Here is a 17,856-nt window from a genome sequence, read left to right on the forward strand (position 1 = left end):
GAAAGACCTGCTCTGAGATCTTTCAAGAGACCCCCTGGTCCTGTGCAGCCGCCCCCTCTCTTTCCCTCCCTCGCCCTTCTGTCCTCTCCCCCCACCAGAGCCCCCCCTTCTCTGGCCGCGCATGCGCACAGCGGCCAAGCGGAGGTTCCCTTAGCAACCGTTCCCCGAGCTCGGTCGCGGCCCCGCCCGCGCTGTAACAGCCTCAGAGGCGAAGCGGCTGAAGCCGGAGATCGAAGTTGTTGTGCAGGCCCGGGCAGGGTGATGGGGCGTTCGGCCCGCGGGCTTCCCCGCCGCCACCCCCACCCCCACCATGATGCTTTTGAGCAGGAAGCCGGAGGGGCCCCTCACAGCAGGTAACAGCGCAGGCCTGGTGGGGCGCCTTTGGGCCCCCCCTTTGGGAATGAACCCTTCCACCCCAGCGGGGCTGCGGGCCGTGGGCCTGACTGAGCACCCCTCGGGGGAGACTCCTGGGGACCCTCTGGTTGTGGCTTGGACCTCCTGCCCCCCCTTGGGGAATGGACCGTTCCACCCTCCAGGGCTGCAGGCCAGGAGCGGGAGGGCTCACTGGAAGGCTGGGGGTGCTGGTGTCTGTTGCGGGTAGGGATGGTGGTGGGCTAGGGGTTCCTGGTCTGGGAGAGGGAGAGAGCAGGGGAAGCGAGGCGCGGCGCGGCTCTGCTCTGGTGTTGGTCGGGGCGCGCAGAGCCCTGCAGGGGCAAGAGGAGGCTGCCTTGCGCCTCCGGCATCCAGGGAAGCGGAGGAGAGTGTGCGTGGCGAGCCTGGCAAGGCAGCACCAGCCGCTTCCCGGCCTCCCCACGCGACGCCGCCTTGTCCCGCTTTGTCCTCAAGGGTGGGGCGAGGGAGAGAGCCAGGCTGCAGTCCTGTTCCATTGACTATAATGGGGTTTCCTTCTGAGTAGACATGCCTAGGATTGGGCTCTGAGGCTGCAGTCCTGTCCACTTTCCTGGGAGTAAGCCCCATTGACTATAATGGGGCATACTTCTAGGATTGGGCTCAGAGGCTGCAGTCCTACCCACACTTTCCTGGGAATAAGCCCCATTGACTATAATGGGACTTACTTCTGAGTAGACATGCCTAGGATTGGGCTCTCGCTTGGCTCTTCGCTCTCCCTTTTTGTGTAGCCCCCATTGTGAAGAAGGTGATCGGAGTCTGAAAGGGACAACCACAACTGCTCCGTAGGATCTCGAGTGTGCCCCTCTGGAATAATAGGGCGGAAGGCGCCAGGATCGGGGCGTGGGACAGGAAGGGGCCAAAACCAGGCTGGGATGCGAGATCCTAGCTAAGCCATCGGCGGCTGTATTTGTAATGGGAGGCGATCTCAGGACCGTTGGAGGGGAATGAGGCTGCAATCCCATGCACACTTTCGTGGGAGTAAGCCCCACGGAACACAGTGGGACCTACTTTTGAGTAGACATACATAGGATTGTGCTGTAAGGCTACAATCCTATCCACGTTTACCTGGAAGTAAGCCCCATTGACTCTAATAGGACTTACTTTTGAGTAGGCGTGCACGGGCTTGGGCTCATATATTCGTTGAAGTGCTGCAGCCCAGTGCTGTTTCGTTTGGATTCAGAAACAAGCCAGTGTTTAGTTCAGCGGGACTTACTCTTAAGTCTGCATAAGGCTTAAGGATTGCAGGTTGGATGAGAGTTGTTTTGTGCTCTCTCTCTCTCTCCTGTGAGCCCAATCCTGTGCATGTCTACTCAGAAATAAGTTCCATTAGAGTCAATGGGGCTTACTCCGAGGAGAGTGTGAATAGGATTGCCGCCTCAGGGCCCAATCCTATGCATGTCTACTCAGAAGTAAGTTCCATTAGAGTCAGTGGAGCTTACTCCCAGGAAAGTGTGGATAGGTTTGCAGCCTCAGGGCCCAATCCTATGCATGTCTACTCAGAAGTAAGTTCCATTAGAGTCAGTGGAGCTTACTCCCAGGAAAGTGTGGATAGGATTGCAAACCTGTGTTACAAATTTGGTCCCTGTTGCATATATGCAACGTTGGGCAGAAATGGCTTAAGTGGAAAGAATGGAATCAAAGGATAAAAATGCAGACTGGAGCCTCAGGAAACGTTTCCTGCAGCGAGATCCAGGACAGTTTCCCCAGGAGACCAATGGAAACTCCTATCACATGAGAGAGGTTTAAAAAAGCGTTCAGGACAAAAGCAGCCTTCCCACTGTCCTGTGCCTGACAATAGGAAACGACTTTGGTTTCCATTGTCTTTTTCTTGGGTTTTGCAGCAGTTGCTTTGTCCATTGTAATGGCAGGGGAGGGGTAAGGCAGTATGGACTGACACGGTTTCTTATTACTCACTTTATACTGTATATAAATGCTTATCCAAAGTATTTTAGAACTTTCAGAGACTTGAAAAAGGCCAGATTCCTTCCAAGTTGCTGCCAAATTCTACATAAGGAAGAAACATTTTTAACATTCCCCTCCCCCCTTTGGCAACTCAGTTATCTTTTACTATGTTTTCAATTAATGTAGGATAAGAAGCAATCAATTCCTTCTGATCAGCAGTAACTGCTGTGTGTAACTGTTTATTTTGCAATCCAAGTCTAAAAAGAAGCCAGTTTGTCTAGTGCTTAAAAGGTGGGGGGGGGGGAGACACTGGGAGAGACAGTTTCCTTCATGTTGTGAAGAGCATGATTTGAATAGGTCAGGTATAATGAGTAGGCTGGTCAAGTATAATAAGTTCAAATTTATGTATGTATTTAACAGATTTATACCTTGCCATTCCTATGCAGGAGCATATATGCCCGAGACAGCTTACAGTTCCCAACTAAAATGTTATTATTATTAATAGTATTATATGCACTTTTCAACAAAAGTTCACAAATCAGTTTACAGAAAAAAATCAAATAACTAAATGGCTCCCTGTCCCTCAATCTAAAATTAGACTCACCATCTAAAAAAAATGTAAAAGAACAACAGCAACAGCCACTGGAAAAGATACTGTGCTAGGGTGAGAAGGGCCAGTTATTCTCCCCCTCTAAATATAAGAGGAACACCACTTGAAGAAAGTGCATCTTTATCCAGTTAGCAGGGGAAAATATACAATATATAAAAACAAGAAATAAAACCATAATAAAAAAAACAATAAAACTATGGGAGGAGAGCAAACTATTTATAACCAAGGCACTGCTGCAGAGGCACAGGGAGACAGACAACCTGTCACCCAAATGCAAGGCAGAACAAAAGCATTTTGAGTCCTCACTGAGAAGCCATGAGGGAGGGGTAGTTCTTAATTCCCCCAGTAGGGAGTTCCATAATTGTGGTGCCAGTACTGTGAAGGCTTGCCCCTGCACCACCATCTATCTAACTTGGGATAAAGGCAGCACTTCCAGGAAGGTCCCCTCAGATCACTGGTGTTTCTGGCCTCTGCCCCACCTGGAGGTTCTCCCCCCCCCATGCCTGCTGCTTCCCCCCCCAAACTGGAAGTATTGATTTTTGGCCTCCAGAAGGCCCTGCAAGGCCATCTGAGAGCCAGGGAGGCTGTGTGTGGCTTCCCTAGCCCTCAAAACACCTCTGGGGATGGCCCTCAGGTCAGTGCACTGATATTGGCGTGGTTGGGTCCAATCGACTCAAGTACAGCCACATCTGGTGCACCAGTCAGAGCTGGGCACGTGCAGCTCTGGTTAAATCAACTTGGAGCCCAGTCATATGCCTGTCTACTCAGAAGTAAGTCTCATTATAGTCAGTGGAGCTTCCTCTCAGGAAAGCTTGGATCGAGTTGGAGCCTTAAACTTTCAACTAGGTTAAATCAACTTAAAACAAAAAGAACTAGAACATGAAGGCTGCAATCTTATGTACACTTGCCTGGAAGTCCAAGTTAACTTTAAACTGGAAGTCCAGTTAAACTCAGTAGGCCTTATTTCTGAGGTGATATACATAAGACTGCACTGTAAAATTTCAAAAGTCCCATTCTGGATGTGTGCCTATTTGGAGGTAGGCCCCACAGAGTTCAGTGGGACTTACTCCCAAGTCAGTGTGTTTAGGATTGTAGCCTTGGTGAAAGGAATCTTGAAATTAGTGTTCTCATTTTGCCATATAAAGTGGTATTTATAGATTGTTGAGTTTATGTTCTGAGAATTCCTATCTTTAGTGCTCATGTGATGTCTTTATTTCTGAAACTCAAGACCTCAAGTCTTTGGATGTTTTTAAGCAGGTCATAAAGACATGCCAGTTCTGGTTTCTTGTTATGCCTCTCTTTTATTTTTATCTATGTGGCTTTGCCTTTGATTGTATGGATTTTAATTTGATGGATGTTGTTAATTATTGTTGAAACAGTCAAATCAACAGTTACAAAGTTATAAGCAGCCCTGGATATCCCTGTGGGGATGGAAGGGTGGGGCATAAATTATTTTTAAAAGCACAAGTCGAACAATGCTATGACCATATTTGTAATTTATTCTAAGGCAGTGTTCTTCAACCTTGGGGTTGTGACCCCAGTGGGGTTGTGAAGCCTTAGTTGTGGGGTTGCTGCAATTTACGGGAACGGAAAAGGTTGAAGACCACTGGACTAGAGCACTACCAGGTAAAGGGGTAGGCATCTGGTATACCCTCTCAGGTACCAGGAGGTTGTGTCACAGTCCTGCTCAGGGTCTTAGCGATTGTGTTAAAATAGCTTTCACTAGTGCCAGGCTTCATGCAACTCTTTCTGCTCTCTCTAATAAGAATATTTGGTTACAGTGAACAGCACTGGGAGGGTGTTACGGAGGCAAGGAGTGTGTGATGGTGGGGGTGGGCAAAGAGAGTCCTGGGAGAGGTGTGGGATCAGTAGTGTGTCCCCAGTCTCATTATTGGGGTTGTGACATGAAAAATGTTGAAGACCACTGTTCTAAAGATTTTGTCTAGTCCTTAGTGTTCCATTTATTTTGCTACTCTTAAATACGGATATTACAGGATTATCTCTCTTTCCCCCTCCTTAAAGTATACTGTTGAATTCAATACTTTTAGGATACTTGGAACACTTCAGTATTTAATGGGTGAGCCCAATTTGAGAGTTCATTCCAAAACAAATCCTGAAGCTCAGGAAATGTTTAGCCTTAAATAAGCAGCTCTTGCTGAGACTTTTTTTAAATTCAGCGCAAATCAAATACCTTTCTGAAAAATACACTGAAAGTCATGTTTATATGAATTGGTGTTTGTTTTGACTGATCATCTTGTTATTTCCAGCCAGATTTGGAGATGGTTTGTACGATTCCTACATGAGAATAGATCAGATCAAATATTCAGATCCTGCAAGTGAAGAATGCAGCCCCTCTGGACTTCCTTCATTGGGGAGACCTAGTGTAAGTATTTTCAAACTGCTTGGATTATGTTAATGATCATATGAAACAAATTATAGTTTGATATGTTAGCAGAATATTGCAGCCCAGAGTGAACAAGAGTATTGCTTAATATGATGATACTTCACAATACTGATATGTATGATATTATTGATCAATAGCTCATTCCTGTTTTAACAAGTTCAGTTTTCCAAGTAAGATTTTTGCAGGGCAGTCAACCTCCTGTCACTCTGCTTACCTTAGTATCTCTCCTCCCCCTGCCCCACCCTACATTGTACATTATCTGAGGAGGTGTTCCCAGCATGGGAGGTGTCCTGATGAGGGCAACAGACACGGTCTTCAGCATGTCCTTGCAAGAGAGGTGAATTAAGAGGTGCCACAGAGCTTTCCATCCTTGGACAGGCAGCATCTGAGAAGTGCAGCCTCATTAGCTCATATTTAGCTGAGTAAGGCAAAACCAAGAAAGATGTTTGTTAAAACATGGTGGCATTTAAGAGTTCGATACCGGGCTCGATGCGCTGGCTTACTGCCTAATGCTGGGCCAGCACCTGTGCTAACTCAGCGCTGGGCAAGCACCCAGCCTTCAGCGGTCTCATGGACCGCTGAGCTGTGGTAAGGTAAGTGGGGGCGGGGAGGAGGCATTCCGGGGAGATGGGGAGAGGACGGGAAGGGGGCATGGCGGGGGGTGGGAGCAGGGAGGGAGGGAGGTGGGTCTGATGGAGCTCTGCTCCACCAGATCCAGAGTGTTCTTAAGGGGCTTGGCGCCCTACACGAACGCTCTCCCCTCACTGCTGGCCTTTTACTTGGTGGTGAATCATCTACTTCCCTTACAGGGCTACTTCCCTTACCTGGGAGAAGACGAAAGTCCCCTTTTCCTGAGGTGCCTCCTGCAGCTGCCATGGGCGTGTTGGATGTGATGGTAGCCATTTTTGGTGCTGCTGCAGCTTCGTATCACCGGAGCACAGGATTGGGCTGCCCATTTCCTAATGCATTTTAAACAGAAATCTTCTTAAATTCATTCTCCTCCAGTGTACTCCAGAATAAATGCGGGGAGAGCAGCTTTTCTATGACTAGTAAACCAGAATAAAATGGGTGGTACTTGATGGCAGAAGTACTTGAGGTTCCCCCCCCAGATATTTCTTTTCTAGTGGCTGTTATTGGGTCCAGTTCTACTCAAGAAAAATAAATGGTGGCAGTGAATTTTGCCAGTCTTTCCTTAAGCAAGAGAAGTTAGGAACTGGGAATAAAAGTAGTGAGTTAACACATTCGGCCCAAAAGCTGGAAGCGAGAATGCTGTTATACCAGTGACTTTAGTTGATTGTGTTTTCTGTGAATAGCCAGGGCTGCTGCATTTGCACTCAGTTCCCACACAGAAGCTATTGGACATTATCTGTGTGTCTGCAGGCATTTTTACTTATCACAGGCAGCCAAACAAGTAGTGTAGTTACAGTGCTGAACTTGGTTTTACGCCCTACCAGACATAGTTCTCTTCTACCCCACCCACCCCCCATAAAATTTTGTGTTTTATTTACAAATAAGTTCTTCATTTTCTCACAATAAGGTTTTGTCTTTTGGGGAAATTTCCTGCCACTTGAATTCTATTTTTATCAAAGTGATAGATGTCTTAATAAGAGTTGTATATCTGTGTGCTGAAGTGGCTTCCCTGGGTTGCTGCAATTATATCCAGCTATGGCAACATTTGTAACTGTAAGATGGTCTGTAAATACTTCCCAGTAACAGGGGAATTCTATTCTGAGCGAAACCAAAGATTGTCTGCATAGTTGGATCTCTGAGAGCAGAAACTGGCATGCACAACTCTATCATGGTGTCATGCCAAGATTGCTTATTGCAAACCTGTGGCTAAAAGCCAAAGGAAAGAAAAAGATTAGAATGTGACAAAGGAATTGGAAAACAAATGTATTGGATCAGATCACGACTATTATAAACTGGTGCCTGTCTGCTGAATTGCTAGAGCTAGCACAGGCCCGCACTGAATTTTTCCCATTTTTTTTTCTTAATCAAACACATTCTCTTATATGTGTGCTCATATGCCTTTTTGTGTGTGTAAATAACTCTTTAGTTTGATCATCTCCAGCTTGTGAAGTGTTTCTATTATTCCTGAGGTTACAGTCCTATGTTCACTTTTACATGAGAATAAGTCCCACTGAAACTAGTGGCATTTTCAACCTCATTAGTGTGCTCAGAAATAAGTCGCCCTATTTCAGAATTCCTTCTTCTTTTTTTTTAATTTATTGAGTAAAGATATGGGTAAAAGAACCAAATATACATGGGTTTCTTTCATTGGGTAATTGGGATTATGACTTTCTTTCATTGGGTAAAACCTCTTAGGGCAGCTTAACAAAATTTGAAAATTAACAACAATAAGCACAAACAACTATAAAAACAATAGCATAAAAGCACAAAGCCTGTACAGCAAGCATGCTAAAAATCCTGGGGAAATAGAAAGGTTTTCACCTGCTTTGAAATGAATACAGATTTCATGCCAGGTGTCACTTCCTGGGAAAGGCATTCCACAGGTGAGGTATCAACACAGATAAGACCCAACACAGATAAGGCTAGTTAAGTCCTCACCCACTGCACCTCAGATGTTTGGGAACCCAGAGCTGGGACTTCAGGGCATATTCTAATGCTCAGGCAGATTATGGAGAGGATGGTTCTTGAGGTACCCTGGTCACAAGCCATTTAGGACATTAATGGTTATGACTAGCACTTTGAGGGAGGCCCAAAAGTAGTCTAGAAGTTAGCGAAGTTGTTTCTACAGTAGAGAGACATGTCTGGTTCTTGTTAGTACAAAATGTGGCTAGGTTACTTTCCAGACTGTTTTCAGGAATAGTGTGTAGTGTGCAGGATAACTGGCCAGGTTTTTTCACTGCAAAGGAAGTTGGAGCAGACCTATTGGCCAGAGCTCGTAAAAGGCGCTTTGTGCCACAAGGACCACTTCAACATCTGTTGAAATGCCTGGATCTAAACTGCAAACCAGACTGCAAGCCAGATTTTGCAAAGCAAGTGTAATCACATGCAGAATAGGACAAACACTCAAATGAAGTACAGGCAGACAATCTACCAACAATGTCCCTGTCAGGATTCAGTTTCAATTTATTGGTTTTTATCCATTATAGATTCCAGATGATGATTATAAAAGGTACATACTGTAAAAAAATTTTAAACCAGCATTTGGTCTCTGATGCTACAGTCAACCCACTTATTAAGGAGTATGTCCTTTTGAACATCTTAGGAAACTGATTAAAATTGCTCTCTAACAATATTGACTGCGTAGATATAACCTATATTGGAAATATTCAAAAAGCTGTAAAGCTGTCCTGCACCACTTGTCAATCAGTTCTTTTGGCAGCTAACAGCTTGTCTATGGGCACAGTAAACCCTGGTCCAGGTTTTGCAAGAGGAAGTGTTGGAAGCAGGGTGAAAGGTTACTCTGAAGTCATCTGATTGGAAATGGAACTTGAAGCTAAAATTATAATGTGGGTCAGTCTGCCAAAAGTCATCTGATCATTATCCAGCTGGGCCTTTGGCTTGAGAGGGAACCCTTTGCATCGCACCTGTCTCATTTAGTTCAGCTTTCCAGGGCTAAACAACATGATTTGGAATTCTGATCAGGTGTGAAGCTTGTTGAGAGATGGTTGCAGTGAGCTGTTGGCTTCTCTGTTAACCTGCTGTGTGGGAAATTGGCTTAACGTTATGAAACTAAACTTTAAAACATGACTTATAGCTGCTACAAATAAGGCATAAACTAACATATTTAAGTATTGTTAATGTCTATAAAATATTTAGGTGCTTAGAAGAGCATTAATTTTACAGGATTGTTTAAAGACATAAACATATGAAGATGGGCTAGAATTTTAGGGAAGATGTATAATACTTTTTTGGCATAGCTGCTGGGGTGTAAGGTGCTTGCCCAAAAAGTTCCCCAGTTGCATACAGAAGTTACTGCTGATCAGGGCTGTCGTTGTGCTGATAGTATGCAAGAGGCCGGGATTGGTCCTTTAGATTCCTCTAGAATTAGTTCTGGTGTCAGAGTATGTTGGGATATCAGAACCAGATCCTGAGAGTGGTTAATGATGATAGATGTCAACAGGTTGTTATGGGCAGCCTTGAGGTGTTTATCTGCAGTATATTGTGCAGATTTCCATAAGTTTATATTTTGTCATCCCACACAATGCTGCGGATAGCAGTGTAAAGAGCTGGCTGATTGTCTAGGTGCTCCATCTTATAGAAGGCTTGAGAACTGTATGGGGACATCTTTGTTCTAGTTCCCAAAATGGTTTGACTTCGCAGTGTACTAGTTAAATAACTTGCTGGACAGGAAAAGGTCTGAAATCAATGCAATGATTGCAACTGCTCCCACTGGGCACTTACTACATGGAGGGAGGGCCACCCGCCATCTCCTCCTTACCATGTGAATTCTGAATCTGCTCTGTAATGGTTTTGTGAAAGTGGGAATGGCAGGCTTTCAAACACGCAGTTTGCCAGATATCTCAAATACTCAGACTAACTGTGTCTGTATAAGGAATAGGATGCTAAACGAAACATTAAAAGGACATTGTCCTTTATAATAAAAGTTCTTACCACATAGATCAGACATTTTGGCGTATGTTCTGTCTAGGACCATGTTTGACACTTTGGCTGTTCAGTTGACACAATTGATTTTGGCTTGGAAAATGCCTCACCTTATGAGAGTATGCAGTGCTACATTCACTTTTGTTCTTGGGCTTCTCACACCAGAACACTTACACAACACAACAATAAACATATTTTCTCAGAAGTAAGTTCCTTTCAGTTCAGTGAGTCATTTACACTTATAACCAAGTTTTGGATTGTAACCTTAATTTCTTTTTAAACCTGAGAGAAGGCTCCCTGTCTTGTAATTGCCCCACCCCTACAAGTAATTGTGTCAGAAACATTTTTTTGGATCTCTTGGATGGCTATGTGTCACTTTACATGCTAATGTAAAACTGTACAGTGCATATGAATATTCTTAATAATAATAATTGTTCAGTAGCTTGAATCTGGCAAGTTCAGTAGCTTGAGTCTGGCAATTAAACAGAAGGCTAATGTGGCTGCTGATTATACTCTTTAAAGAGACCCTCATGTTCCATTGGTATGCTTGGGTGTATTCTTGACAATTCAAGGTTAAAACAAGTCAATTTTGTGTAATTTTCTGCCTAAGAGTTTTCTATTTTAGATTGTTGAGAAAAGAAGAGATATTACCTGGGCAATATGATACAAAATGGATGCAAGTTAAAAGAGTAGGCTAGTGATTTATAGAAGTAAAGCCCTTTCTTTTCCCCCCATATCCTTCATTTAAGACAGGGGTCTCCAAACTTTTCAGCCAGAAGGCCATACCAAATATCTGGCACAGTGGCAAGTTAAAAATACATTTTAAATATAAAATTTAAATAAATACATTAGAGATGCGACTTAAATGTATGAATGAATGAATGGGCTCAGATTTTCAGGATTTCTCCAAGCACCAACACACACCACAAAAATAAGGCACATATTCAAATGGACCCCCATTCTCCCTCCTTCCAAGTTGCTTACTCAGATATACAGGAGTAAATACCTCAGAACCAGCACATCACAGGAAACACCCAGATCATGTTCTGAGGACCAGGGAGGTCTCCTCGACCTTCAGAAGCCTTCTAAGGCCTTCAGAGGGCACAAAAAGTTACTTCTGGTTTTTGGGAAAACCAGGAAGTGATTTTTTTTTTAGGCCATTAGTAGGCATTCTGAACAACCTGAGGGCATTCTGTGAACAGCCTCCCAGGCCCTCAGAATGTCCTTCAGTTGCAACCGGATCATAGCTCCAAGGTTCTCAGGGAACCAGAGGCTAGCTATGGGCTGGATAGAGGCTTGCCGCAGGCCGCATCTAGCTCCCGGGTTGGGATTTCATGACCACTGATCTAAGAGAAATGGGTGAGAGATTGGCGCAATTTATGAAATTTTAGGAGGTGGAACTGTTGTTGGATATTGGGAAGCACAGGCAAATCACCACTTTACAGTGTTATGCAGAGAAATGAGTGGAGCTTTTCAGAGTTAACTGCATGTCCTTTTCTTTCTTCTCTGTGCCCCAAGGCTAATCATTTAGTCCTAAGTTTGGGGGAAAATTAGAACCTCCCCTTTTTTGAGCATGAGGTCAATTTATTTCCTCCAACATGGTTGTGATAATGAAACCCTGCCCTTGGTCAATAGAAGGCTCCATCATCATCAACCTCTTCCACAGCAGAGAGGGGGAAGAAGTTCCTATGTTAAGAAAACAAATCTTGTTGTGGGTGGTTGGGATTTTGCTTTGTTGGCAAAGTGAAAAGCCTTTCCCAGGTGATGCAGATGGCTGAGACGGCTGTGAAGGAGGAGGATGTGGAAACCAATAATTGACCTTGAAGTATTTTTAGTTCTGTGCTTTGGGAATCAAATCATATGCAGTGTGTGCTGTAGAAGTTAACTTTTGAAATATTCTGGTGTTAGCAAAATTTGAGGGTTTTGGTCACAGAAGAGGAGAAAGACCATGTGTGAGGGGTTGAGGCTAGGCTCTTGAAGACAAAATCCTGTCTGCTTCTGGACCATAAAGTGGATGTGTTCTTCATACTTGGCAAGTTTTTCTTTCTGAGCATGAAAGTTAGAGAAGTACATTTTTAAAAAACAGAGAGAACCTGATTTTTTTTTTCTTATGCTGTCCCAGGTGGCATAGTATGTAGGAAGAAATCCCACCACCATTGGGACACATTAGGTTCTGGGAACAGGAATGTTTCTCGCTTTCTGTCTGATTGAGGAGTCTCAAGCAGTTTAGTCAGTCTTTTGAGGCACCCTGCTTCCTTGTATGGTATGCAGCCCAAAGCTTTTTTCCTCTTCCTTCCTGTCAGCCAGTTGCTGCTTATTTTACTTTAATGTATTCTCTTCTCTTTTAACTGATATCAGAATTTTTTTTTTTGCAGTTATGTGGCTCTTCATTTCTGTGTTTTACTTCATAGCAAGTCTCAATTTTTAACTACTGTATTGAGTTTTCCAATTTTTCTTTTTGAATTGGTAACTTTTGTTCCCCCAGTTTTATGCAGGACAAAATTGCAGTTCAGGTTCAGTTTCTGTTGGACTCCCTCTCTTTTACTTGTCTGGATTGTTTTTCTCCATCTTCTGTGAAAAATAACGTGGAGACTCTGTCTGGAATACATGGTTGGGATGAGGAAGCAGGCTTCAGAAAATGGAACATTTTCCAAAGGTGGAATTCTTTACTAACTTAAGGATTTGTTTGCAGCAAGTAGTCGCCTTGTTCAGAATGTTACAGCGTCTGTCATTCTTTCTATGCAGTTTAGCCATAAGCCCAGCAAAGAGCATGCTAGGAAATGCTAGTGTTCCAGATCATATTCTCGATGAATTACTGGAAAAGGCGCATGTCTCAAAATGTACTGTCTGCATTTTCCAGACAGATATATTAGTTAAGCAATAACTGGGAAGACCATAGGTCTTACTCTCCAAAAACTCTGCATTTCCTGAACCAATGTCATAAACATCATGTTGGCATTTGAATGAAAAGAAGTATGCAGGTTATTTTGCATAAGAGTTGTTTTGCTGCTATGTTGGGGTGATAGACAGTAGCTTGCTATAAAGGAGTTGGATAATATAACTCATTAGCTATCTTCAGACATATGTATATTTTTACTGAAATGTAGACTTGCTATTTTCAGGTTCAGGGGGATGGTTTCTTTATTTTCAGATTAAAGGCTAAAATGGAAAACAGATGTTGCACAGTATAACACAGCACTTTGTAACTTCCTTGCAGTTTAGAACTGAAAGAGTATAAGTGTTGAATGTGTTTCTTTTGGTGTAGAATTGTAGGCCAGTCTATGATATGCTGAAATCGAATAGAAATGAGTTTTCCTTTTAATTTGTTAGTAGTTTATTTTTGGGGCTGGAGTAATTTAGCCCCTCATTGGTATAGGGTAGCAAAGGAAGATTTTTCTTTTTTTGCAGGGATCAAATCTGCATCATGGTGGTATTCTAGGTGAGATACAAACCTTATCCAGTGCTGCTTTCATACACAGCGTCAGATGAAGTGATGAGAGTGGTGGGTTCATATTTGGGAGTAGCATGGAGACACTGGTAACAAAACTTATCACTCTCCCATTGCCCGAATCGCCATACCATTCTGCTTTTGGAGGCTTCTGTCATATCCCACTATTTCTTGTATATTCCCTTTGCATGTATACTTGTGGTGTTCTTCCTTCCTCATATATGTCTCCTCTTGGTTAGAATACACAAGTAGCAAGCTACATCATTTGTTGGCTGAATTTGCTAAAGTTTCACCATTTGTCCATATCCTGAGATGGGGAGCAAGTGTGATGCAGCTGCTCTTTGTGCATGCTAGTTTAAGATTGATTTCATTGGTATTTTTATATATAATTCATCTGAGAATTTCATCTCACTGTTGCTCTATTTTCCTGGCTGTTAAAATAAGAATGGCATATTGAAGACTTGCTTTGTTTCATCCTTACAGGTAACTACTAACAAAATCACAATGAAGGACCATCCTTTGACTGGGAGCCAAATCAAAGTGGAACAGTTATTTGAAGACTCTGGCAATCGAAGGAGCAGCACCCTCCAGTCTTCTGGAATAAATGGCTCTGAAAGGCCTTTTCCAACTCCCGCAAAAGATAAAAGCATTGACAGCATAACTACCATCAAGAATGGTAGCAGCTTAACAAAAGCACAGAAAACTGGTGGTCAGTCTCCAGATACTGCACTAAAGCAATATAAGCACCAGTTATCAGCATATGAGCAGCAAGAAATATTTAACTTTCCTGAAATTTATTTTGTGGGTCCAAATGCAAAGAAGAGGCAAGGAGTCATTGGTGGCCCCAACAATGGAGGATATGATGATGAGCAGGGCAGCTACATCCATGTGCCTCACGACCATCTTGCCTATCGATACGAAGTACTTAAAATAATTGGAAAAGGCAGCTTTGGCCAAGTAGCTAAGGTTTATGATCACAAACACCACCAGCATTTGGCCTTAAAGATGGTACGTAACGAGAAGAGGTTTCACCGCCAAGCAGCAGAAGAAATCAGGATCTTGGAGCATCTGAAAAAGCAAGATAAAACCAACAGCATGAATGTTATTCATATGCTAGAGAGTTTTACCTTTCGGAATCACATATGTATGACTTTTGAGCTCTTGAGTATGAACCTGTATGAACTGATCAAAAGAAACAAATTTCAGGGCTTCAGTGTGCAACTTGTACGCAAGTTTGCCCACTCGATATTGCAGTGTTTGGATGCCCTTCATAAAAACAAAATCATACACTGTGATTTAAAGCCTGAAAATATTCTCCTAAAACAGCAAGGGCGGAGTGGAATCAAAGTAATTGATTTTGGATCCAGCTGTTTTGAGCACCAAAGAGTCTATACTTACATACAGTCTCGATTCTACAGAGCCCCTGAAGTCATTCTGGGAAGCCGTTATGGGATGCCCATAGACATGTGGAGTTTTGGCTGTATCCTTGTGGAACTATTGACTGGTTACCCTCTCTTTCCTGGAGAGGATGAGGGTGACCAGCTAGCTTGTATGATGGAGCTCCTTGGAATACCTCCACAGAAGCTGCTGGATCAGTCTAAACGAGCCAAAAACTTCATTAACTCAAAAGGTCATCCTCGCTATTGCACTGCAACAACACAGGCAGATGGGAAAGTTACTCTCAGTGGCAGCAGGTCGCGTAGGGGAAAGATGCGTGGTGCTCCAGGAAACAAGGACTGGGTCACAGCCTTAAAAGGCTGTGATGACCCTTTGTTTATAGAGTTCTTAAAAGAATGTCTTAATTGGGATCCTTCAGCCCGGATGACTCCTAGTCAAGCTTTAAGACATCCTTGGATTTGTAAGCGAGTACCTAAGCCACCCACTGTGGATAAAACATCAGGCAAACGGATTACTCATTATACAAGCTCTTTCCCGGGGATAGGTTCCAGATTACCCCCAGTTGTTGGAGTGGCCAACAAGCTGAGAGCTAATTTAATGTCTGACTCGAATGGCAGTATACCTCTATGTACTGTGCTACCAAAACTGGTCAGCTAATAGAGAATTATGTATTCCCAGAGTACATACGCTGTGTTTTTAATTATCTCCTCGAAATGCATAGGATGACTAAATGCAAAGGTCTGTAAAAAAGAAAAAATGATTTCATTTTTATTGAACCCTAAATCTTGTATAAAAAATCTGAATCAAAATGTAAACATTTTAAGGGCTATGATTGTTTATCAAGTTGTTTCAGCTGAAATATGGTGCGTGTTGCATCACTTCTGATTGGTCAGCTCACTTGTTTTTTTCAGTGAGGTTACGCACTGTGTAATGGATGGATTTTATAGCGCTGTTGTAATAAAACTCAGAAACCACTTCTGCAAACAATTTCACTTAGCAGACAATTTGCTGCACGTCAGTTCGGGCATTCATTTGATTAATCCACAAGTGAATACATTTCACAGAATGATGGCCAAAAAACAATTTTGATCCAGAAAGTTAATTCTTTAATTTAAAAAAAAAAAAACACTTGCCTTTTCTCTGTGAGGTACTGTAACTGCAACAACTGTCAGATCTCAGTTTCTAGGAAACTTTTGGCCTTCTTCTTGAGACTTTCTTCAAATCAGTTGCTATTGTATAAAAAGTGAGTGCTCCTTTGGAGCTATGAAGAGATTGGTACTTGGGCATGAGCTTCAGTACATTTGGTTCTTTTCCTCCATCCTATCAAACTAAATTCAATGAATAGGTCATGGGAATTTTGCATTAGTATGTGGAGGTAGATATGTGAATAGGAAAATGTTATCTTTCAGAATAAATTGCTTTTACATGTCAGAGAATTCCTGGAAGAACATACTCTGTTCTAAGCAAATGCAGTTTTCAAGTCTTGGCTTTATAACCAAAGGCTCAGGCAAGCTACAGATGCCAATAAGTAATGTTAAAGATTGCAGCAACCTGTGTTCCCTGTGCAATGTGATCAGACAGGTTTTTCAAAAATGTTGTACAGTAAAATGTATCAAAATAGCGAAAAATAAAAAGCCACAGATGAAGTATTTAATCTTTAAAGTAATTGACCTGTCTACTTGCTTTCAAGCTCAGCCCTCCAAGCTACCTTATTTAATGGCCACAACCATCTGATCTGAAAACCTTGCAACAATTTTAGCAATACATAAGACAGATTTTTAGGGATGCTTGATCCAAAATTAATGGATTTCTCTCCAGGCTTTTTGCTAAGAGAAGAGGAAATTCTCAGTTACCTTGCTGTAATTGGTGGGATGTGTCTGATGTTGTCCCAGATGTTGAATAAGCTGCTAAGTTTGCTTACCACTGAGAATCTGTTTTCCTGCATTTGGTCACATTTATTTGTCATCTTCTGAGAGGCTGTTTCCTTGTTGGGTAAAAGTTACCTACTGCCCAATCCTGTCCCCCACCATTACCGACGAAGCAGCTGCACTGATGGAGTGCGCACTGCATCTAGTGATTGAGGGTAATCGGGGGACTTGCCAGAGGTAAGTAAAAATATTTTTGACTTACCACGGCATAGACCTTCTGACAGCCTATGGGTCTCCTCAGACTTATGTCAGCCATATAGTACAAGGAGAGAAAAGGAGCAGTGTGAGTTAAAAAGAGGAGATGAGTTCCTGGTTGCTGGTGTTACCAAGATCCTCCCCCTGCTCTCCACCCTGCATATCCTGAAACAGCCCCTCCCACCCCCTCCCCATAACTTGCCCCTGCTGCAAATTTACCAGAACTGGCTGAACCTCCAGGAGCAGCTGCTGCACACACCACACACCAAACAGCAGCAGTGACCCGGCATCATGTGATTGTCACCCTACTTTGAATTCCAGCAGTGCAAGTTCCCAGTGGTATCGGTATCCTAGGGCACAATCCTAACCAACATTCCAGCACTGATATAGCTGTGCCGATGTGTGCACTCCATCCTGCAGTGGGGAGGTAGTCAAGAAGGCCTCCTCAAGCTAAGGGCATGTTTGTTGCCTTACGTTGGGGGCTGCATTGCGGCTAAGTCAGTGCTGGAAAGTTGGTTAGGACTGCACCCTTAGTCTTTTAAAACAAATGTTACCTCTCCCCCCAAAAAAATCCCTAAGGGGAGCAGTTCTTTTATTTCATAAGTCAACAAGTGAAAATGGTTTTTCTCTGTAACTGTAATGTTGATTTCAGTTTGCGTTTGAGTTATTGAATTATACATGTACATTAGTTCGCATCAGAAGTGCTGCTTCAGATACATTTATTTCCCAATTGGGTTTTGGACTAATGTGAGCAGTCCTGGGACTGCTGCATGAGTACTTTTATGTCAGTCTCCAATTATTTGGTGCTTTTGAGACTAACACAACTTTCCTTCACTCATACAGCACTTGCCCTGATTCAAAGAACTATTTTAATTTCCACATGTATTAGTAAACTGGATTGTCATGATCTATATGGTGCTGTTATCTGAAACTGACTCCTTAAATGAGCAGATCTAACTCTCACTATGCAGTAATAATTTAGCAGGCA

The 17,856-nt window shown here is 43.0% G+C and overlaps 1 protein-coding gene across 6 annotated transcripts; it reads left to right on the top strand.

Annotated features, from left to right (window-relative positions):
- The first annotated feature begins 212 nt into the window (after window positions 1-212).
- DYRK3 (dual specificity tyrosine phosphorylation regulated kinase 3) lies at window positions 213-16,407 on the top strand. Of its 6 annotated transcripts, none has more exons than XM_066625414.1 (5): window positions 5,218-5,306; window positions 6,137-12,162; window positions 12,385-12,555; window positions 13,308-13,338; window positions 13,831-16,407. In XM_066625414.1, exon 5 carries the CDS (start codon window positions 13,852-13,854, stop codon window positions 15,400-15,402), a length of 1,551 nt encoding a protein of 516 aa, XP_066481511.1. In that variant the 5' UTR covers window positions 5,218-5,306; window positions 6,137-12,162; window positions 12,385-12,555; window positions 13,308-13,338; window positions 13,831-13,851; the 3' UTR covers window positions 15,403-16,407. The 6 variants fall into 6 exon arrangements, with proteins under 6 accessions (XP_066481508.1, XP_066481509.1, XP_066481511.1 ...); XM_066625415.1 differs by having other exon boundaries at window positions 6,137-6,222; XM_066625413.1 differs by having other exon boundaries at window positions 6,137-12,555.
- Window positions 16,408-17,856: the final 1,449 nt, after the last annotated feature.

The sequence above is a fragment of the Tiliqua scincoides genome, chromosome 4 (assembly GCF_035046505.1).
Source record: "Tiliqua scincoides isolate rTilSci1 chromosome 4, rTilSci1.hap2, whole genome shotgun sequence".
In the NCBI taxonomy this organism is placed as follows: domain Eukaryota; kingdom Metazoa; phylum Chordata; class Lepidosauria; order Squamata; family Scincidae; genus Tiliqua; species Tiliqua scincoides.